The sequence below is a fragment of the Sapajus apella genome, unplaced genomic scaffold (assembly GCF_009761245.1).
Source record: "Sapajus apella isolate SASKATOON/1434 unplaced genomic scaffold, GSC_monkey_1.0 scaffold48, whole genome shotgun sequence".
NCBI classification, from domain to species: Eukaryota; Metazoa; Chordata; class Mammalia; order Primates; family Cebidae; genus Sapajus; species Sapajus apella.
Window position 1 is genome coordinate 5,484,941 of NW_022436988.1, and position 23,086 is coordinate 5,508,026.

The 23,086-nt window shown below is 56.2% G+C and overlaps 1 protein-coding gene, 3 long non-coding RNA genes and 1 pseudogene across 14 annotated transcripts in view; 2 read left to right on the forward strand and 3 right to left on the reverse strand.

Moving 5' to 3' along the window:
• Window positions 1-5,246, forward strand: part of LOC116525592 — a 17,488-nt gene extending 12,242 nt beyond the window's left edge. The window contains exon 3 of the long non-coding RNA XR_004257739.1: window positions 5,160-5,246. This is a non-coding gene — a long non-coding RNA (uncharacterized LOC116525592). The remainder of the gene's footprint in view (window positions 1-5,159) is intronic.
• Window positions 1-6,441, forward strand: part of LOC116525593 — a 19,412-nt gene extending 12,971 nt beyond the window's left edge. Inside the window, exon 3 of the long non-coding RNA XR_004257740.1 lies at window positions 6,355-6,441. This is a non-coding gene — a long non-coding RNA (uncharacterized LOC116525593). The remainder of the gene's footprint in view (window positions 1-6,354) is intronic.
• LOC116525591 lies at window positions 5,061-5,616 on the reverse strand. The gene is made up of 2 exons (XR_004257738.1): window positions 5,400-5,616; window positions 5,061-5,231 (listed from the first exon to the last, which is right to left on the reverse strand). It is a non-coding gene; the product is annotated as an uncharacterized LOC116525591 (long non-coding RNA).
• Window positions 6,442-8,183: 1,742 nt separating the features above from the next.
• Window positions 8,184-9,809, reverse strand: LOC116525590 (annotated as a pseudogene). The gene has a single exon (XR_004257737.1). The product of XR_004257737.1 is annotated as a cuticle collagen 1-like (transcript).
• SEPTIN9 (septin 9) overlaps window positions 8,191-23,086 on the reverse strand; it is a 208,151-nt gene continuing 193,255 nt past the window's right edge. For all 10 annotated transcript variants that reach the window (XM_032241529.1, XM_032241532.1, XM_032241531.1 and 7 more), the window contains 8 exons: window positions 20,883-21,011; window positions 20,043-20,124; window positions 19,506-19,643; window positions 17,488-17,605; window positions 15,634-15,729; window positions 15,274-15,370; window positions 11,326-11,377; window positions 8,191-10,160 (listed from right to left, as the gene is read on the reverse strand). In XM_032241529.1, the coding sequence (XP_032097420.1) occupies window positions 10,025-10,160; window positions 11,326-11,377; window positions 15,274-15,370; window positions 15,634-15,729; window positions 17,488-17,605; window positions 19,506-19,643; window positions 20,043-20,124; window positions 20,883-21,011 (848 nt within the window). In that variant the 3' untranslated portion in view covers window positions 8,191-10,024. The remainder of the gene's footprint in view (window positions 10,161-11,325; window positions 11,378-15,273; window positions 15,371-15,633; window positions 15,730-17,487; window positions 17,606-19,505; window positions 19,644-20,042; window positions 20,125-20,882; window positions 21,012-23,086) is intronic.

Below are 23,086 nucleotides of genomic sequence, written 5' to 3' on the forward strand. Positions count from 1 at the left end.
TGATGGTGATGGTGATAATGATGGTGATGGTGACGGTGATGATGATGATGGTGATAATGATGATGGTGATGGTGATGGTGATAATGATGATGGTGATGGTGATGGTGATGATGGTGATGGTGATAATGATGGTGATGGTGATGATAGTGATGGTGATGATGGTGATGGTGATGATGGTGACAGTGGTGATAATGATGGTGATGGTGATAGTGGTGGTGATGGTAGTGATGGGATGACGGTAGTGATGATGGTGATCATAGTAGTGATTATACTGATGATGTGATGATGATAGTAATGGTAATGATGGAGATGGTGATGATGGTGGTGGTGGTGATAGTGAGTGTGATGACGGTGATGGTGATAATGATGGCGATGGTGGTGGTAACGATGGGATGATGGTAGTGATGATGGTGATGATGGTAATAATAGTGATGATGATGGTAATGGTAATGATGATGATGGTGATGGTGATGACGGTGGTGGTGGTGATGACCGTAATGGTGATAGTGATTATAGTGATGACAATCATGGTGGTGGTGACGTCAGTGGTGATAATGATGGCTCACATGTATGGAACACTCATTATTGGCTAGACACTATTGTGAGTGCTCCACATGAACTAACTCATTTAATCACAGCAATCCTGTGAATTGGTACTGTCATTACCATTTTATAGATGGGGAAACTGAGGCACAGACCCAGGTTAAATCACCCATCTGAAGTCACCCAGCTGGTAAGTGGAAGGACCAGGATTCAAAACCAGCTCCAGAGAAAACTGCCCTTTGATGACCTTTGCAAATGAACACAGTCTAAGAGCTTATAAAAAAGAATATGATGGGGAGGGGAGGATGCACATTATCTAAAAGGAATCAGCCTTTAGGAAGACAGCGAAGATAAGACAAACCCAGAGATCCCGGAGCCGAAACGTTCTCCCCTGCTGACGCCACCTTGAAGGGTTGGCTCACTGAGGGCTTCACTGCAGGCAGTTTGCAGAGGGCCAGGGTGTGTGTTTCTCCCCCTTGAACCATTTTGATGTGTGTAGATGGATATCCCTGGTTCCCATTCCTGAGTTTTGCAATGCTGATTTTGTGATTCTGCTGGCGTCCACAGAGGGGTCACCTCACAGCTGAGTGCCATGCAGTGGCTGTGGCAGCACCCCTCCACCCTCATCCAAGAGTGCAGCGAATCTCAACACCTCCCCACTCAGGACAAAACCCGCAAACACAAGGCACAGCCTGGTGGGCTGTTTGGACCCTGTGCCTTTCCCCACATTATGTGCTGTGAAGGAGTGTGCGTCTATCGGAATGCTAACGTGCACACGTAAACACACTCATGCACACACACACCTCACTCTGAGACCCCAGGTGTCCCAGCACGACGTGTTGCCAGGTGGCTGTGCTTCAGCCCCGGCTACCTTCCAGAGAAGGTGGGGACACAGGAAGGGCTGCCCCCAAGCAGGACCCGAACATCAAGCTCCCGGAGGAGGAGGAAGGCTGGAGCCCAGGTCACCTCCACCACTCTGTGCTGCGTGACTTTGAACCTCCTTGATCTCTCTGTCCTCCTCTGTGAAGTGGAGCAGCAGCCCCTGATGTGCCCTCTTCAGAGGCAACACAAGGATGAGAACCTGTGCCAAGCAAATCTCAGGGCTTGTTGTTATAGGACAGGGTCTTTCTGTCCCCAGACCCCACCCTGCCCCACTCCCAGGCTGCTGTGTAGGGGCTGACGGTCCAGGCAAGTCTCCAAGGAACAGGAGGAGGGAAGGGCAAGGGATGGGGGCGGGATGAGGAGAGGGGCTTCCTGCAGGATTCCTCAACTCACCTGCAGGGCAAAATATAACTTTTATTATTATATGATTGAAATGTCCATCTTTTGAGCACTTTCCCCAGGTAGACTCGACAGGGTCAGCCTGTTGCCCAGGCTGAGTACAGTGGTGTGATCACAGCTCACTGCAGCCTCGAACTCCTGGGCTCAAGCCATCCTCCTGCCTCCGTCTTCTGAGTAGCTGGGACCACAGGTGTGAGCTACCATGCCTGGTGATTCTCCTTGCAGGAGAATCAGAGCAGAAATTCAATTCCCTCCTTCCAGGGACAGAGTGAGGGGTGTATGTGGAGAGTGTGCCTTGGACCCTTAGATACAGAGTAAAGGACCAGAGGTCCTGCTGAGCCCCTGAAATGGGTCATCCCTTGGGTTGAATTGAGGGCTCCACTAACCTGCCTGAGACTGGGTCCACACCCACCAGCTCATCTTGTGGGAGAGACTGCGGCTGACTCCTCCGTGTGGCCGTTTCCTTCAGAGGACTTACATTTCCTTCTGGTCCCGGGTTCTGATGAAGTTATTAATCAGGGATCTGGAGGAGGCCGTGGCAGTGCTGTCGTGCCAGGACTGGCTGATCTGTCCGAGGCCGCCACCCCGGTGTCCGAAGAGGAGGCGGCGAGCGTCGTGGGGAGCGTGCACTACTCCGGTGCACGGCTCTGCGCAGTGAACAGTCTCTGAGTAATTAGTTTTTAAATAAGGCAGATGGTTCAAGAACCACCCACTCTGGGCTGCTTTAATTATTTATACCCCCTTTTTATTCTGATTATTCGTAGCTGTCCTCTTTGAAAGGGAAGGAAGATGTTTTTCTCTGATGGGCTCTCAGCATTGATTCAGCCACAACTTCTCCGAATCCCAGCGGAATCTGAGGCTTGCCCGGAAGTGGACGTGGGCACCATGGGGCAGGGCCCTGAACAGGACCCACGGAGAGCTGGCTGGGGGTGCTGAGGACTTTCTGTATCACGTGTCTGTGGGAGCCACCTCACCCTGCTAAAACCGGATGATGCTGCAGTGCCCTCCTGGGAGCACAGGGCAGAGGGTGCAGCAGGAGAGCCCAGGAGAACCACAAACCAGGGCTCTGGAGCTGCTCAGCTGGACCTGGAGAGGGAGCTGGCACCAGGGAGCTGGCGGCAGCCCTCCCTTCAGGGCTGTCGGGGGAGCTAACGTGATGACAAACAGAGAACCCAGTGCAGGCGTGCGCTGGCTCCGTGGTAGCTCTTGGCTTGGGTCAGAATTCATCCCGCCCAGGGCTCCTTCTTGCCTCTCTCCCCAGTGTCAAGTGATGACTAGATGGCGGTCCTGGTCCCCATGTGTCAGATGAGCTCACTGAGGCTCCGACAGTTAACCCCAAGCCCCAGTACACCCGGCAAAGCAGGCCTTTAGCCCAACCCCTGGGCTCCCATCCCACATTCTCTCCACCTGGCTGTGTTTCCAGGCCTAGGTGGACACCAGCAATCCCAGGAGCCCCTCGCCTCTGTCTTCAGCCCTCTCTCCCCTCCCCACCCCAACTCTGGCCTCTCGGGGGTTCCTTAATAAGCGATCTGATCTGTGAGGAATGACCTCCTGGACTCTTTCACATGGACCCAAATTCAAGAAATGCCAACTGAGTCAGGAGCGGTGGCTCACGCCGGGAGTCCTGGCACTTTGGGAGGCCAAGGTGGGAGGAGCACTTGAGGCAAGAGTATGAGCAACATAGAGAGACCCGACCTCTACTTTAAAAATTATTTGTTTATTTTTATTTTTTGAGACAGAGTTTTGCTCTTGTTGGCCGGCTGGAGTGCAGTGGTGTGATCTTGGCTCGCTAAAAGCTCAAACTCCCGGGTTCAAGTGATTCTCCTGTCTCAGCCTCCTGAGTAGCTGGGATTACATGGGATTGCAGGTGTATGCCACCATGCCTGGCTAATTTTGCTTTTTTATTTTATTTTATTTTTTTAGTAGAGACGGGGTTTCACCACTTTGGCCAGGCTGGTCTCAAACTTCCGATCTCAGGCGATCTGTCTGCTTCGGCCTCCCAAAGCGCTGGGATTTTAGGCATGAGCCACTGCACCTGGCCTACTTTTTATTTATTTATTTATTTTTTAATTAGCCAGGCATAGTGGCTTACACCTGTGGTCCCAGCTACTCAGAGGGCTGAGGCAGGAGGACTGCCTGAGCCCAGGAATTGGAGGCTGCAGTGAGCTATGATCACTCACTGCACTCCAGCCTGAGCAACAGAGGGAGATCCTGTCGAGTCTATGTGGGAAAAGTGCTCAAAAAATGGACATTTCAATATAGGGTCAAGGAGTGACTTTGTGCCTGACCCTCCAAGCTCCAGGAGACCTTCGTGTGTGTGACCCTGAGGGCTGGCGGGCAGGTGCTCAAAAGATGCTTTGCCCATCACAAGCCTGAAGGCAGAGACCGGAGACTCGATGGGAAAGAGGGGAGAGGCATGAGCGGGAAGGAGGGAGCCAGTCCTCGGCCCCTATTCTCTCTTGGTTTACAAGAGACTATCCCCATGTGGGAAGCAGAAAACTTCCTCTTTAAAGTTTCATTTCTTGTTAAAGAATAAGTGTGCCAATAACTTTTTTAAGCCCAATAACATGCAGCTGTTAGACACGCCGTGCTTACAGGCACGTAGTACATTCTATGTCCTTGTACTTTAACCAAGATACCTGTGCTGGACGTGCTCACAGGTGTGTCCCAGCTCTCCATTGCTTTTACCTGTTTAGGAAAGTTTTAAGGTATTAGCCAATCAAGTTTTAAATTGTGAGGTCTGGCTCCAGCCCAGGGAGATCAGACACAGCAGGAAAGAAGACCCGAAATGCGTAAGGGATACATTTGTCTGTTTTTCTTTGTTCATTGTACTCTGTGGCAAGATGGCTACGAGGGTATCCTTCCTGCAGCCCAGGAAGTAGAAAGTCCGTTGCTGAAAGATCCTTTGTCTTAGTGCTGATTTTTCTTTGCAGCATCGAGCATCTACTTCCGGCATCTATTTCCAGCACCAGCATGGGCTTCTGAGCCATCCCAGTTGCTTCCTGCTCCTTCAAGGTGAGTTTGCCGAGCACCAGGCACCTCTCTCATCTGGGAGGGGGACAGGGATGGCTCAGCCAGTCGCCGCATGGACACCCCCCCACACACACACAAGCCTCCAGCTGCAGCCCAGGTGACAAGTAAAAATTTAGAAATCGTCATTTCATTCCGTACGTTGATATGACAAAGTACTGTAGAGCTATTAAAATTGTTCTCAAAAAATAATTTAGATTATCAAATGATGTGCACCATCAGAGTTTAACTGAGGAAAAACAAAAATAACAAATGTTTGCAAAAGCGTTTCATTTTAACTCCCACGTGCAGGCAGGCTGACGGAGGAGGTCCGGGCTTTCTTGTTCTTGCTTTTCTCTATTTTCCCAGCATTCTACAAAGGGCAGGCATTGCTTCTACTATCAAAGAAGAGCCAGAGCATTTAACTTTTTGCATTTTACTGAAGGCCAAGGCGTTCAGGAGGAGCAGGGAGCCTGGTGGTGCAGGGTTGGGTGGGCAGTGCCCAGAGGTCTGCAGCCCAGCCCAGCCTGGTGTAGCCTGGAATCAGCCCAGGGAACGCAGCTTACCTGGGACTCTCCAAGGAGGACCCAAAGATTTAGGCTCCTTCCAGATGACATTTTAACCAATGACTGCTCCTGTGCAGGCACCAGGCCAACGTCGCCACCTATGTTCTGCTCCTCCAGCCCCTCCGGCCCCTCCGGCCCCTCCTGGTCATGCCTTGAGGCAGCTCCAACATCTGTAAAGCATTCCTCCTCCAGGGCAGGAAACATACCTGGGGCCTCCACAGATTCCCACCACTCAGGACACGAGCTGGGCCCAACCTCGGTGGAAGCCTCTCCCCACTTTGCTTCCAAAAGGGCAGGAAGGGAGGGGAGGAGAGAGAGGAGTCGGGTGGCAGGAGGAGGCAGGGGCGCTCTGCTGGGCTCTGCTCTTGAAGCCTGCTCTACCTACCTTTCCACCTACCCAGAGAACTTCACCTGGACTCCCTGCTGGAGCAGAAAAACACTGGCCACTTTCTGGGAGTGTGCAGGGTGGGACCCTTATGCACACAGAGTGCATTCGAAACCTTCAGGGGATACGCCTTCCTCCCCTTCCAGTCTCCTGGACAGCCCCCCAGCACGTCCAAAACCACATCCAGCAGGATTTAGAGCAATGCATGGGGACCAGTTCCTCCCAGTTACTGCAGTGATAAGGACACCACCACCCCAGGACCAGGGCTGGGGGGAACATCACATGGGCTTTTTTTTTTTTTTTGAGATGGATTCTGGCTCTGTCACCCAGGCTGGAGTGCAGTGGCGCCATCTCAGCTCACTGCAACCTCCTCCTCCCGGGTTCAAGTGATTCTCCTGCCTCAGCCTCCTGAGTAGCGGGGATTACAGGCGTATGGCACGATACCCAGCTAATTTTTGTATTTTTAGTAGAGACAGGGTTTCACCACGTTGGACAGGCTGGTCTCGAACTCCTGATCTCAAGCGATCCACCCGCTTTGGCCTCCCAAAGTGCTGGGATTATAAGCGTGAGCTTTTGAGCGTCTTCCTGGGGTATTTCTTTCTGGCATTTCCCATTGTACATGCTATTTTTGTAGTCAGAAAGTAGTGTTTTAAAATGGGAGAGAGTTGATCAGGCACGGTGGTTCATGCCTGTAATCCCAGCACTTTGGGAGGCCGAGGTGGGCAGATCGCTTGAGGCCAGCAGTTCAAGACCAGCCTGGCCAACATGGCAAAACCCCATCTCTACTAAAAATACAATTAACTGGGCGTGGTGGTAGGTGCCTGTAATCCCAGCTACTTGGGAGGCTGAGGCAGGAGAATCGCTTGAACCTGGGAGACAGAGATTGCAGTGAGCCCAGATGGCGCCACTGCACTCCAGCCTGGGAAACAGAGCAAGACGCTGCCTCAAAACAGTAAAATAAAATGGGAGAGCGGACGTGCACATCTACGCATAGGCTCTGAGCACAGCACTGGGTTCCCATCGGGCTTTCTCCGGGGCGCATCCAGGTGGAGCTGGGTGGAGCTTACCCGCCAGCATCCTCCCTGGGCCCCTGAGCCCCAGGGCATGCAGGGTCTCCTACAAGGCTGGGTCCAGAAAAGCCCAAATCCTGCTTGTTGATTTTAATTTCTTTCCTGGCTTCAAACCTTTCGGCCTGGAGCAGGGGAGGAAGCAGGGACACCAGGTCTCCGCAGCCCCCATGAGATTCCCCACTTCCAGTGCAGGAGCTCAGAGCCAGTGCGAGAACCAGGCCTGTTCTCCCGGCCTTCCTGCTCTCCTTGGGTCTCTCCGTGGGGTTCAAGCGATTCTCCTGCCTCAGCATCCCGAGTAGCTGGGATTACAGGCATGCACCACCACACCCAGCTAATTTTGTATTTTTAGTCGAGACGGAAATTTTGTATTTCCTCCATGTTGATCAGGCTGGTCTTGAACTGCCGACCTCAGGTGATCCGCCCATCTCGGCCTCCCAAAGCGCTGGGATTACAGCCATGAGCCACTGTGCCCAGGCTCAACCTTACTTCTTAAGCTCACCTGCACAGAAAAGCTCACTCAGCCAAGGCTCTGAGTTCTAATCTACTTGGAGCCAAGTTCTCTTGGAACGAGTTAGGTTGGCATAAAATAACTATCAAATACCGACCAGTCCAGAGTTCAATCTAATATACATTTCCAAAAGAAAAACTTATTTTCAGCAAGGCACAGTGGCTCATACCTATAATCCCAACACTTTGGGAGGCCAAGGCAGGAGGATCATCTGAGGCCAGGAGTTTGAGATCAGCCTGGGCAACATAGTGAGATCCCATCTTTACAAAAAAATCAAAAAGTTAGCCAGGTGTGGTGGTGCACGCCTGTGGTCCCAGCTACTCGGGAGGATCGTTTGAGCCTGGGAGGTAGAGGCTGCAGTGAGCTGTGATCGTGCCACTGCACTCCAGCCTGGGTTACAGAGCAAGACCTTGTCTCAAAAAATAAAACAAAAACTTACTTTCAAGGATACACTAACTAGAAGCAGCTCACAGCGCCCCCTGTGGACGCCCTTCAGACCTCCCCCTTTAATGAAAGTGTCCTGATTTGTCATTTGCTTTTCAGTCATCTCTGTCAATCGGTGCTTCTCAAGCCTTGGGAACCCTTACCCCAGGTAGATTAAACAATCCCTCAGCAATTGCCCTGGTGCTGTCCTCACTCCTCCAGTGCTCTGGAATTATCAGTTCTCAGGGAGTTCATTTGTTTTAAATCTTAGGAGTCTGAATTCAGGATCGAACCTGTCCTGACCTTTTCTTGCCCAAGCCTCCCCTTCACCTGCAGCTGATCCCAATGCCCAGAGAACTGCACTCCGGGGGTAGAAGAAACATTCTTACTCCGGAGCCTTCTGGGTTTCTGCATTTGAAACATTTATTTCAGGAAATACATTTTCAACATTTTGTAGTTTATACAAAAAGAGACAAATTTCTTGGGAGGCACGTAGCAAAAGGCCGTTGAGGATCAGAGCCTGATGAAACGAACAATTTTCAAGGTCTGGTTACAGAGAAGGACAGTGAAGCATCTCAAGGCTGGGATGCTACCGCCCACCCCCCACCCCACCCTGCCACCAAGTGACACTGAGGCTGGGAGGGCCACATGGCCTGGTGCCACTCATTTCCTTCAAAATCTTGGTTTTGGCAAAAACATGGCAAGTTGGCAAGTAAACTGTCCCGCCAATGAGGCTGGTGGGGAGTCCTTCCTCTCTTGGATGGGGAGGGAGTCAGACACCCAATGCCCCGACTTCCAGGCACACTCACACTCCTTCCCATTGCCCTTCTTCTGGCAGCGAGCAGCCAGCCTGGGACCTGCAGATGCACCCAGTGATAGGCGCACCCATGTGGAGTCCCATCAGGCCCCTCCTTCTCCCCAGGAGTGAGACAGGGAACAGGAAGCAGGAGGGGACTTTGGTCTGCTGTGCACCACAAAGGCAGCCCCCATGGGTCCCCTCCTGGGGATGGAAGGTGAGGGGCCAGGCCATGCTGCCACAAACCTTGCTCTTCAGCTCACTGTGGACTATGCAGCCCTGACCCTGCCTCTCCTTCCTAGGGGGTCATTACCGTGGGCTCTAGTGGGAGGGCCCCAGGCCCAGGTAGGACAAGGAGTCAGGCTCACCAGGCCTCCAACCCACCCAGGTCACAGAGTCAGCAAGGCCTGGGCCAGGAGGGGTGAGTGGCGGGGGTGGCTGGCTGGGCACTAATGTAACCACAGCCCAGTCTTGGGCCAAACCAGACACTGTACGGACGGACGGACACACACATGGACACACACACACTTCCCTGGTCACTTGGGTGGGGCAGGCACTGGGCAGCTCAGGCCACTATGACCACCCCAAGCCACAGCCCACACGTGCCCCCGCCAACCTTCCTTCTGGCACCTTCCATGGCTCCCTCCCTCAGGCTCTCCACCAGACTCACTCGCTTGGACCTTTTCAAAAATGGGTGGCAAGGGGGTGGGGGTCGTCTTTCCTTCCTTTTTATCCTCAGTCAGATCCCAGCACATCAGCAGCACCTGCAGCCCTATGGGAGGGGTGGTGTGGGGGGAGCGGGGAAATGAAGACGCCTCCCTCATTCCAGCCTGTCCCCACACCTGGCCGAGCAGCCTGCGGACGGCTGAGATAAAGGCACTTTCTGCTCCAGGGCGGGTTTGGGGCGGGCAGCTGCCAGGGGCCTCGAGTGGCTGAGCTGTCAGTGGCGTGGAACCCTGGAATTTTCTACCCTTAGGAGTAGGGCAGGGGTGGGGAGTGAGTGACGGCCATGCCACATGGCAGGCAGGGGGTCCAGGTGCCCCTGATTGGCTCCATTCTCCCCTGGGCCCTGACTCATTCCAGGGGCCAGGGCTGATGGGGATGTAGCCCACCGGGTCCCTCTGCATATTTGAGGCCTGGCCCCCACCCAAGGCCCCCGGCACTGAGAAATGCACCCGGACGGATGATCAGCACAGGGAAGCTACTCGGGGAGCCAGGCCTGGGGACGGAGGGTGGACCTCCCCCAGACCTCGGGGAGGCCATGGGCTCATCACTGACTGACTCGGAGGGAGGCCCCTTCCCTTGTTTCCTGGCAGCGTGTCGAAGGGATGGGGAACGATGACAAATGGAGAAAATCATATAAAATAAAATGGGGCGGTGGGAGGGCCTGGGAGGGACGGAGAAGGCTTGGGGGCAGGGTCCCGGGGGCGGGCAGGGTGGCGTCTACATCTCCGGGGCTTCTGGCTCCTTCTCCTCCACGCCATTGGCCATGGTGCTGCTGCCCTCATTGAGGCGCTTCACGCGGTAGGCTTCGAAGTGGATGCTGCTGGTGATGTCCTTGATGTTCTGCATGTGCGTCCTGGGGGGGCGGGCGGGTCAGTGAGGTGGGGACAGCAGGGCCAGGGCAGCTGAGCAGGGGTCCTGCTCAGCCTGCCTGGGCTCAGGCCTGCCTGCTGTTCCCGACTCTGCATCCCGACTGCTTGGCTCCCCGTGGGGTCCCCCAGGCCCACATGTTGGACCAGATATGGGACAAGGTTGGGGAAAGGGTCAGTGCCCTGGTAAGCCCAGACGCACTCAGAATACACACTCCAATGCATGTGACTCCCTCTGGGTCCACCCTATGGCTGGTCCAGGACCTGCCCAGGGACAGAGAGCTGGGTGCTGGGTGCACAGACTCAGAGGGGCAGGCCTAGAGTGTCCTTGCTCCAGCCCAGTGTCCAGGGTGCTGGCAGGGAGGAGGCAGTGGCTGACTGCCAGCCTCCAGGGCTATGGCCTGGGATGAAGGGCTGGATCGCCCTTGTCCCCAGGAAAAAAAAGTCCTGAGCTCAGACTTTCATTCCTTTGCAGCTCAGGAGGAATAATTTGGAGGGAGGTTGGAAAGCCCAGTCTCTACACAATGGCTCCCGGGATCCCCCGCCCCTTCCCCTGCCAACCTGGGGGCCCTCCTCTTAACAGCAGTCCCATCATCCATGGCACCTGCTTGCTGAGGAAGAACCTAGGAACCCCTGACACCCCAGTAGGAGGCCCCCACCCTCTCCAATCACCTGCCTAGGCCAGGGCCCACACTCCAGGGACCACCCACCTGGTACCCTCTCTAACGGGGCTTCCTCCCCTTGCCCGGACTCAAGGGAACCAAGGAGAAGCCTCAGCCAGGTCAAGGGGTAGGGGTCAGAGGCCACTGGGATCAGAACTGGGGACGTCCCATGCTGCCGGCAGGGCCTGCACTGGGCTCTTGGTGCCCACTGGGCAGCTCTAACAGGCCAGGTCACAGTGGATCCAAGCTCAGTCCTCCCATCCAGGTGGCTTCGTAGGGGTTAAAAAGGATCTTCATTACTGGCTTCATTTCCCAGTGGGTTTTCTTTTTAGAAGATGGGCTTCCAAGGTCTTCCCAAGGGCAGGGCAGGCAGGTGGCAGGGTGCGCCCACTCCGAGCAGGTCCTCAGCCCCACACCCACTGCCCCCACCTGCTATAGGGCCCTCTCAGGGGCAAAGCCGTCAGCCCCACCCGAGCACCTTGTCTCTTACCTGATGAGAAGGTCCCGCAGGTAGGCAAACTCACAGTGTGTGGTGTTTTCAACTAGGAGAAGAGATAGGAGGGGCTTTAATGTCCCAGTGGAGAAGCTCTGCCCGGACCCCGCCTCTCTGCTCCTGCCCAGGAACGCAGATGCTGAGAGCAGAGACTGAGGACAGCCCCGTGGGCAGGAGGGCAGGGGAGCTGCCTGCTCTGCAGCTGAGCATGGGACACCTGGGACGCTCTCAGTCCGTGGGATACTGGGGTGACCAGTATCAGCTCCTGCTCTCCAGAAAGCTCCGGGCTAACGGGAGATGGCACAGTGACCAGGCCAAACACACACATGGGAGAAAGCCACAGCGCAGAAGCCAGGGCACCACTGGGTGGCCAGGGAGAGCAGGACATCCCAGCAGAGACCTGGAGACAGGCAGGGGGCTGGGCTGCTGGAAATGGGATGAGGCAGGAATCAGAGCTGGGGTTTTTAAAGAAAACCCGTAGCCCATGGGGTGTTACCCCACCCGGCCCTGTCCACCTTGTTTAGCACTGCTGATTCTTGAGCTTGTGAATGGTTATCCACAGTAGGTAGCCTCTGTGTGTGAACACGTGTGTCCTGTGTGTGAGTGCTCTGAGCACAGGCAGGGACACATGCACTTCATACATGCACAAGAAACAGAGAGAGAGAGAGAGAGACAATGGGGCACAGAGAACACAAGAACTGTGTTTTGTCTGAGTTCCACAGCCGTAAGGCTGGAGGGGGATTCAGAACTCACACACCAGGCTCCAGGCTGCCCCATCAGGGAGCCACGTGGATTTTCCCCAAGTTAAAAATATCTGGTTTTAGGCTGGGCATGGTGGCGCACACCTATAATCCCAGCACTTTGGGAGGCCGGGTTAATCATGAGGTCAGGCGTTCAAGACCAGCCTGGCTAAGATGGGGAAATCCTGTCTCTACTGAAAGTACAAAAAATTTAGCTGGGCATGGTGGCAGGCACCTGTAATCCCAGCTACTCGGGAGGCTGAGGCAGGAGAATCGCTTGAATAGGGGGAGGGTGCGGAGGTTGCAGTGAGCTGAGATGGTGCCACTGCACTCCAGCCTGGGCAGCAGAGTGAGACTCCATCTCAAATTAAAAAATATATATATATATATATATATATACACACACACATATACACACACATGTTGTGTATATATATGTATATGTATATATGTGTGTGTGTACATGTATATGTACATATGTGTGTATGTGTATATGTACACATGTATGTATATGTATATATACACACTATGGTTTCTACTTGGCAGGCCAGCAGGCAGGGCCGGGGCCTCCACATTGCCCCCTCCGCCCTCAAGTGCTCTTGGTTCTACGCCAGTTGCCTTTGCCTGGGCCCTTCCCCCCCACCACGGCCTGCGCAGGGCCGTGTCCACATGAGGACCTCCTGCAGATGGACAGGCAGAACTCTCATCTAACTCTGAGGGCAGCGAGAGCCGGCAGGAAGAACGGAGCTCTCGAGCTGAGTTGGAGTGTGTGGTCGCTGCTCCCTGGCTTGGGCAAGTTACTCTCATTCCCTCAGTTTCCTCATCCATAAAATGGGGATAATAACATCACCTACTTCTCAGGGACATAAGATTCAATGAGTTCATGGCGTGATTAATTACACCCCACGCTTCTACTGACAATACTTGGGGTGGTTTCTAAGGAAGGGAAAGATGCCCTTCACCAAGTGGGAGACAAGAACGAGCCAGGGCCCTTACTAGCCAAGCGTCAGGTCAGCTGTGAACTCAGGTGGCCCCGATATAAAAACCCGTCCGTGTTAAAGGCACATTTCCAGGGTCCTCATATAAGGCTGCTGAAATGTGGGCCCCACCACCTCACAACTGTCCTGACAGGTTCCAGACTGTTCCTCAACTGGAGCCAGTGGCGCTCCACAAGGCACAGGTCAGAGAGCTGCAGGGACCCCAGCCTCGTGCATTTCCAGACAGTTTCAGGCACCGGCCGCCTGCAATACTCAATGTTGGCCACCAGGGTGCAGCAGACGCACGCCCATAGCAAAGCCATCGGCGCCTCCCAGGCCCATCTACTCCAGGCTCTCCTAACCCTGCCTTTCATAAAAAGGTTCCTAAACAGCAAGAATTCTTTGGGCAGACGGGAAGAGAGGAAATGCAGGTGGAGGGGCCAAGGGGACACAAGCCAGCCTGACACCACAGGTGGATACTGGTAAACACCCAAGCTGCACCCAGCTGGGCAGCTCCCTCAGGGTGGGCCTGGCAGGGGTGGCGGCAGGGGAGGAGGGCAGACGGGGAATGGCTCCTGTGCCTCTCCACACCCGCCTCCAGGCACGAACTCCCATCTCCAGGGAGTCGGGAGCAGGGCTGGAGCTGTGCATTCTAGGGCTGCCTCCCGTTCTAGGTCCCTTGGAAAGTTTTCTGCTCACTGCTCCTCTTGAACCTCTCCTCTGCACGGAGGGTTGGTGCGGGGAGCTCCAGGCATAAATGAGATGACCCATGTCAAGTGAGCGGCGCGGGAGCATTCGACACCTCCTGGTAACTGTCATTATGACCATTTTCTTGGAGCAACAGCTTCCTGAAAAGCTCTAATGGCCTTTGGGACAGTCTGTCAACTCACTACAATCTTGGCACACTGCACCCACGTTGTGGATGATGAAAACTGAGGCCCTGGAACACTAAGAGACTTCTGCTTCCTGCTCTACTGGGCCTTTCAGCCACGTGCTTTCCCAGAACAAAGTGGCTTTTCCTGCTCCGTTTCCCTCTGCACCTTCCCCTCTTCCATTCTAATGAGAAAGGAAGGCACAGAGAAAGGAAAAGGAAGGAAACGTTCAGGCTCATCCCTCCTGGAGTGCCACTACCAGGAGTGGGTTGAACTGTGGCCTCCCAGGGGCTCCCGTCATTCAAAGACATGGTCAAGGTCCAGGCTTTGGTACCCATGACTGTGACCTTACTTGGAAAAGGGCTTTCTTTAAAGATTAATTAAGGATCTCCAGATGGGATCATCCACTTAGGGGAGGCCCTAAGCCCAAAGACAGGCATCCTTAGAACAAGGAGGAAAGAGGCCAGGCGTGGTCGCTGACACTTGTAATCCCAGCACTTTGGGTGGCCAAGGTGGGTGCATGACCTGAGGTCAGGAGTTTGAGACCAGTCTGACCAACATGGCGAAACCCCGTCTCTACTAAAAAGGCAAAAATTAGTCAGATGTGGTGGCGCATGCCAGTAATCCCAGCTACTTGGGAGGCTGAGGTAGGAGAATCACTTGAACCGGGAGGTGGAGTTTGCAGTGAGCCAAGATCACACCACTGCACTCCAGGCCTGGGTAACACAGCAAGACCCCATCTCAAAAAAAAAAAGAGGACGAAGGGAGGGAGGGGACAGAGACACAGGGAAAAAGGCCCTGTGACAATGGGGCAGAGATTAGAGCGTGTGATGCCTTTACAAGACAACGCCGACTTCGTAGAGCCACCAGCAGGAGGAAGGCACGGAAGAGGTTGGTCCTCAGGCCTCCTGGCCTCTAGAACCGTGAGAATACGTTTGTGTTGTTTTAATCCCTCCAGTTTGTATGCTAATTGGTTACAACAGCACATTCTGGAAACTTCAGCAGGGTGAAGGTCCGAGGGTCCATCTGGCTCACAGAGCCACAGCCCACACGTTTTCTAGACCCAGAAAGGTTGGTGATTTGTCTGGGGCCACACAGGTGCCTGTAAAAGAGCCTGCACCAGGACCTAGAACTTGGGGGGCCCCCATCCTAGCTCCCGTCTCCCAGAGTCTTTCCCTGCCCCGGGGCAGATCTGGAGTGGAGGCACCTGCACAAGCCACTCGCCCGCTCCCTGTCCTAAGGGTTGGGTGGGGACAAGGAGACCCCCCTCACTGGGTGGGGCAATGTAGTGGCCCAGGCACGGCCCACGGGCTCCAGGCCAGCAGAAGAGACCGCGGAAGAGACCGCGGCGAGTACCTTCGATGGTGCCCCACTTGGTCTTCCTCCCAAGGATCCTCTTGCCGTTGACCTGGTACTCGTGGTCACTGCCCACCACAGCGAACGGAATCATCTCCTAGGGAACAGGTGGACGGTGCTGGTTACATACGTGCGGGAAGGCCATTCACTCCCCTGGGCCCCTGGGAGGAGCTGCCCTGAGACTAGGGTCCCCCAAACACGAGACCCTCAGCCTGAGAGCAGTGGGTAGGGACACCTGGGCTCATGTCCTCTGGCTTGAGGATATATCTCATGGCTGAAGGTCCCCCCAAACCCCACCCACCACCCCTTTCAGCAGAATTGGGAGTCTCCCAGGAACAGCCTCCTGGTGGATCTACTCACCCGGAACTTCTCGTTCACCAGTCGGTCCTCCGAATCCTCATCAAATTCCTTCTGGGGGTACACGTCGATGCCGTTGGACAGCAGGTCTGCAGTGATCTGGGAGAAGGAGGGAGAGAGATGGGCACATCCCTGTGGCAAGCTCCGCCCACCCACCGGTGTTTGCCACCGCATGACCTCCACACGATGAGCTGCCCCAGGCTCGGGGTCAAGGGCAGACTCTGGGGGGCTGTGACCCCAGTCACCTCCAATTCATGTGCCTCCTTGTGAGAGGAGGGGCAGCTGCAGGTGCACCTGCTGCCCTGAGCGACAGTGCAGCTCCCCTAGGGCTTTGGGTCATTGTCCTGAGTACTTCCTGCCCCTCTTTTCACCAAGAGAGTGCTCAGGTTGCTGAGACCTCCCCTCCTGAAACCCTTCCTAAAAAACCCTCATCCCAGCCCCCAATTCCAGCAGGGGCCCCTCCTACAGCCCAGCCAGCCCCTGCCTGCAGTAGCCTCTCAGCTTCCGCCAGCAGCTCGACACAGGTATGTGCAGTGGAAACATCCCGGTGAACAGCCGCCTGCCCGCCCAGGCACAGACCAAAGCCCACATGTGGCTTCCGACAAACACACCACTTTGTGTGCACTGTCCTCCCCAGTGCATGCTGGGAAAGTCCCTGGTGTCTGGCCCCAGGCTGGAGAAGATTAGAGGCCCCACCCACACCCACTGAGCAGATGCCGTGCTGGAACCCAGGCACTTTGCTTTCATTTTTAAAGGTTCCCCAGGTGGCTCCACTGTGCTGCGCTGTCAGGAGGAAGAGGTCCAGGGCACACCCTCTTGCTTGGACGCCCCTCCCCACCCCACAGCAGGAGCCTGGGACCCTGACGGAAAAGAAAGCAGCAGAGACCATCCCTCTTGCAACTTCTTTTTTTTTTTTTAGACGGAGTCTCACTCTGTCGCCCAGACTGGAGTGCAGTGGTGCAATCTCAGCTCACTGCAGCCTCTGCCTCCTGGGTTCAAGTGATTCTCCCACCTCAGCCTCCCAAGTAGCTAGGATTACAGGGGTGTGCCACCATGCCCAGCTAATATTTTTGTATTTTTAGTAGAGACGGGGTTTCACCATGTTGGCCAGGTTGGTCTTGAACTCCTGACCTCAAATGATCTGCCCACCTCGGCCTCCCAAAGTGCTGGGATTACAGGCATGAGCCACCGCATCCAGCTCAACCTCTTTTCCATCTCATAAAAACCCGGCAAGGCGGGGTGAGGTGATTCATGCCTGTAATCCCAGCACTTTGGGAGGCTGAGGCAGGAGGACCTCTTGAGCCCAAGGGTTAGAGCCCAGCCTGGGCAACAGGGCAAAACCTCGTCTCTACTACAAATACAAAAATTAGCCAGGCGTGGTGGCGTGCACCTGTAATCCCAGCTACCCAGCGGACTGAGCCTGGGAGGTGGAGGCTGCCTGAGCCATGATTGTGCCACTGCACTACAACCTGGACAACCGAGCAAGACCCTTTCTCAAAAACAACAGCAACAACAAACGAACAAAAACCAAAAAGGCAAAAAAGCAAGGCGGGCCACCTCTCACAGCCTCACTCCCCGGAAGAGAGATACACCATCCGCCTGACCCAGGCCTTCTCCAAAACCCCCCTCAGAGACTGCTGGAGAACGGGCCCTCCCATGAAGCTGCTTTTGAGACATGGGGGAGTTAGAGAGGCCACCCAGGCCAGGGCCCACCAGGCCAACCACGAGCTGGGAAGAGTGGCCAGTGGTGCTGTCCCCACCGACCACGTGACTTCCCTAGACTGGGCGGCTGCTGCCAGGCCTGCAGCTTGTCCAGGCTGCCCCGAAGGGCTGGGATGGGTGGAGATGGAGCCCTACCCGCTGTTTGAAGTGGACCCGCTCCTCCAGGGTGAGTGTGTCGGCCTTGGCGATGACCGGGACGATGTTGACCACCTTGCTCAGGCGTTTCATAAACTCGATGTCCAGGGGCCTGAGGCTGAAGCAGAAGGATGTGCGTGTGACCCAGTGTGGGGAAGAGAGGGGGCGCCCACCTCCCAGTGGCGTCGAGGCGCCCAGGTGCTGGCTCGGGGCTCATGGGGGTCCCTGCTGGCAAGGATGAGGCCCTGGGCCAAGCTGGCCACCCTGTGAGTGTGGGCAGATGAAGGACAAGGGCGTGTCCCAGACACAGGTGACACCACTGTGCAGGGCAGGTGGGCCAGGGCCAGCTCCGAGCACCCTCATCCATGAGTTCCGGGGTCCTAACGACACCCACATGTGTCCACACAGAAGGGCCGCCATTGGCTTAGTGGCTGTCCTGCTGTGAGGCTTTGGCTGGAAGGGGAGAGGCAAGAGAAACAGAAGCTTGCACCAGCGGGCGGCTCCCCTGCACCAGCGGGCGGTACCCCTGCACCAGCGGGCGGCTCCCCTGCACCAGCGGGCGGTACCCCTGCACCAGCGGGCGGCTCCCTTTGCCTGCTTGGCCCCAGGAAACCTGCGGTCTGATGTGGAGAAAGGTGTAGGTGGCAGGGGCTGGCAGGGCCCTTGAACCGGGCACCATCTTCTCCAGTTCTGGAGCAGAGCTTTTCCCACAGTGAGAAAACGTCAGTCTCAGACATGGCTGGGGAGAATCTGGCTCCAGACAGAAGATGAAGCAGAGATGGCCAAGGGCCGCCCCTGCCCCGTGGGACTGGGTGCCTCAGGCGGGACGAGGCAAGGTGCCCAGCTGGGGTCCCAGCCAAAGGGTCAAAGCTGGGGAGTGGCAAGAGTGTCTGAGACTGCCCGCCCGCCCACCTTTGGCTTGCCCAGCTGGCGTCAGGAGGGGCTTCTGCCTCCTGCCATCGGCCTCAGCTGAGGTGAACCTTGGAGCAGCTGGAAAAGCTGCCACAGGACCCCAGATGAGCCGTGCCACCCTGGAGGGCAGACGTTCAGTTCTGGAGAGGCCTGTGGGTGGCAAGCTGGTCCCTGCCCCTGAATGGACTCCTGCTGGCCGACAAGGGATGATGCCAGAGGGTGGGCTCGAAAATTCGGGCTTGGGTTTCCCCACAGAGACTCTGGCTGAGGCTTGCTGCCCACCAGCCAGGCTCCTTCCTGCACCTAGTGCCCACAGAGTATGGGTTTCCCCCAAGCCCTGGCATCCTCCGCCCAGGGATACGCGTCTGGGCCAGCCAGACTCAGGCTACAGCGCCAGCAGGTGTGAAGGACCCTCTCCACCTGCCCACGCCAGCAAGCCACCCACGGCTGCCTCCACCAGCTGCTCCTGCTGGCCCTGGTCCACCTCCCCCCAGCCCTGACTCAGGGTGGGCCACAGGTGTCTGGCAGAGGGTACACAGAGAGCCAAGGACAGAGGGTCTGTGAGGCCACCAAGAGTCCACCTGCCAGGGCGCACGCAGCCTCCCGGCATTGCAGACCTCTGGGGTGATATCAGGTGCAGACAGAGCCAGCAGGAGGAAAGGGCTCTCACCATGGCCACCTGCACCAATAGCAGCCCCCGTCCAGCCCTGGAAGGGGCCAACACTGATCTCTGTGCTTCCCGTGAAAGAACACGCAAAACCCTCTGAGGGGTCCCGTGAGGCAGGGCCGGGACGTGAAAGTCAGGTCAGGGCGAACGGTGCTGGCTGGCGGCTCCCACTCTACCTGCCAGAGCCCAGCCTGAGAAGGCAGGACAGACCACCAGGCTCCAGAACAGCCCAGCCTGACCCTCAGCTCCCCACACGCAGCTGCGGCGGGGACTGGGCAGGACACGGCGTAGGGGTCGGAGGCTTTGGAGGTGCAGACCCAGCACACCCCAGCTTGCCCCTCTGCCCAGCAGCAGGACAGACAGCACCGTCCGGCAGTCCCAGGGGACAGAGGGAACCCAGGGCGCCCAGCACGAGGACGCCGACGGCGCAGGGACGTACGAGTGGCCGGTGGCGGGGATGAAGTAGAGGCAGCAGTGGACGCGCGTGTCCGGGATGCGCTTCTTGCGGTTGATGTTGACCTCCTCCTGCAGGTACTTCTCATACTGGTCGTTGATGAACTTCATGATGGGCTGCCAGCTGCATGGGGACGGGCGATGAGTCAGCGAGCACATGGGACGCCCTCCCCAGGCAGGTCACGCATTCCCAGCACGCACAGCCCAACACCGCACTTTCCAGTGCATGCCCTGGGAGGTCCAGCTTGCTGAGCAGAGACACCACAGCCTTATCCTCGGGCTCCCAAACCAGCCTCCCTGGGCTGGCCTCAGGAGGTGAGCTGGAGACAGCAAGACTCCCCAGGTAATTCTGCTTTGGTCCAGAATTTTTGAGCCCCTGAGATGTGTGACTTTAGCAGCACATCAGGCCCCAGGAGGTGGGCCCTGCACGCCTCTGGGCCAGGGAGCCCCCAGGGCTGACTCTGGGTGGGTTCCAGGGAGCCCTGAAGCTCCCGCTAGTGCTCTTTCCCCGGAGGGGCCTCACCAGTTCTCGTTGTTGATGTGGTCCCCAAACCCTGGTGTGTCAATCACCGTCAGCTTCATCCGGACACCCTTCTCCTCAATATCTGCACAGAGCCATGCACGCAGAGTCAGAGGGGAGACGGAGAACCCTCACAGACACCCCATGCCTGACTGACCCCGGGTGGGTGGCGATGGCAACCCCGGAGACATCAGGAAATTAATGGCCTTCCTCAGCCAACTCGGGCACGGGCTGGTGACAGCTCGCTGGGTGCCAGTTGCCTGTGACTTTGGTAGAAAATTCATTTGCCTGCAGGGTGCTCAGTGTGATGGGACCCACAGGGGTGGGGGACACTGACCCCTCACAGCCAGAGCCCCAGAACCAACATGCTGGGGATGGTGCACAGCAAGTCCCTGCCTTGGGGACCTGGGACTGCCTGACTCGGGCACCTTCATACAACACTCGTGTTTCAGGAAGGCAGGGGGATCCTGTACCCCCAGCCTGCCCCCCGCCACTGACTCTGGGTGATAGACTTGACCCCCTGCGCTGTGCTCCAGGAAGGCAGGGACATCCTGCAGCCTCCGCCCATTCCTGGCCACTGACTGTCCATGATGGAATTGACTCCCCGTCCCATGCTCCAGGAAGGTAGGGACATCCCACACCACCCTGCACCCCAGCCTGCCCCTGGTGACTGACCGTGTGTGATGGAATTGACCCCCTACCCCTGTGCTCCAGGAAGGCAGAGGGGTCCCGCACCCCCAGCCTGCCCCCCAACCATTGACCATGCGTGATGGACTTGACCCCCCAACCTGTGTTCCAGGAAGGCAGGGGCATCCCGCACCCAGCCCGCCCCCAGCCACTGACCATGTGTGATGGATTTGATCTCGATGGTTTTAGGGATTCGCTCCTCCGAGGTGGGCTGCACCGACTTCCGACTGATTTTGGATTTGAAGAGGGTGTTGATTAAGGTGGATTTACCCAAGCCGCTCTGCCCTGGGGAGAGGATGGGAGGCTGGTCAAGGGCCTCTCCGGAGAGGTCCAGCAGGGTCTGCACGTGGAACCCCTCCCACTCAGGTACGAGGCTCCCCAGCCTGAGATTCAGCCGTGCCCCTCTGCCAGGCAGCGCCCGGGGACTTCACCCTCGAGCCGGGTGTCCAGTGACTGTTAAATCTACACAGCCAGGTTCTGGTGCCAGCATAACCCTGGCAGGTGAGCCAGGCCTGGCAGAATTGGCATCTCTTGTGCCCCTTGTGCTTTTGGGGCAGGAGGTCTCCTGGAGGCTCAGATTTCAGACAGGACAGATGCCAGCTTATGAAGGAACCCAGGGCTGCCTGGGTGCACTGGGTGGCTGGGATTTCTGCAGTTCACCAGGTTGGTTGGAACCATAGCCCAAGGCAGCCTCAGGTTTTAAAACTTCTCCTCCCTGATCTGCCGGGGCCTGGGCGAGTCAGCTTCCTGATCTGCAAAATGGGATAAACGATCCTTTCCCCCATGGAGCTGGTGTAAGCATCAGGCAGGCTCGTGCATGTCACGTGGGGTCTGTGGGGACCATGTGCGAGGGAGTGCTGGCCTGCAGGGCAGTGCAGCTCAAGGGACAGCACCTGTGTGTGCAGACAGCCAGTCCACAAGTGACCGAGACAAACGAGGATGAGGAAGTGGCATTCACATGCAACGCAACACACACAACTCACCACAAACATACCTCTCACACATACCTCACACACAACTCTCACAACACACACAACTCACACATAACACACACACCCCTCCAGACTCAGAGCCCCATTGCTTTACCCTGCACAGAGCTGCCTTTGGCTATGCTAGCAAGCACACAACAAAAACACCCCAGGCCAGGTGCAGTGGCTCATGCCTGTAGACCCAGCACTCCAGGAGGCCAAGGCAGGACGACTGCTTGAGCCCAGGAGTTCAAGACTAGCCTGGGCAACATAGCGAGACCCCATCTCTACAGAAAAATGTAAAAATTAGCTGGGTGTAGTGGTGAGCACCTATAGTTCCAGCTACACAGGAGGCTGAAGTGGGAGAATTGCTTGAGCCCGGAAGTGCAGGGCTGCAGCGAGCTAGGATCATTGTCACTCCAGAGTGATAGAGTGAGACCCATTCTCTTAAAAAACAAAAACTGGCTGGGCACCACCCACACCTATGATCCCAGCACTTTGGGAGGCTAAGGAGGGTGGATCACTTGAGGTCAGGAGTTCGAGACTAGCCTGGCCAACATGGTGAAACCCCATCTCTACCAAAAAATACAATAATTAGCCAGGCATGGTGGCGCGTACCTGAGGCATGAGAATCACTTGAACCTGGGAGGTGGAGGTTGCAGTGAGCCAAGATCATGCCACTGCCTGGGCAACAGTGAGACCCTGTCTCAAAAAAACAAAACACAACAGAAAACAAAAAACACCCTAAATTACACTGATGTTCCGACTTTGAACACCTTTCAGGGAAGCGTGTGGGCTCCCGGAAGAATAGAGGCCGCTGCTGGGAATCCCCGGCTGAACTGTTCAGCGGCCTGAGGACAGACATTCCTCACCCATCTCTCTCTTTGCACCAGATCTGTGTCCTGGCCAAGCTCAGGTCAGGAGTTATGTCAATGTTCCAGCCACAACACCTTAGACCTAGGAGATGCCACTGGAATACTGTAAGGTGTACCCCTTTATCACTGTTACTTTTTCATCACCATCGCCAGCACCAGCACCACCATCACCCCATACCCTCATCACTGTCACCACCATCACCATTACTGCTACCATCACCCCCTTAACACCGCCATCACCTCTATCACCACCGCCACCATCACAGTCACCACCATCACCCCATCACCCTCATCATCACAGTCACCCCCATCACCATCACTGCTACCATTACCACCCCCTTAACACTGCCATCACCTCTATCACCACCGCCATCATCACTGTCACCACCATCATCACCCCATCACCACTGCCACCATCACTGTCACCACCATAATCACCCCATCACCACTGCTACCATCACTGTCACCACCATCACCCCATCACCACTGCCACCATCACTGTCACCACCATCATCAC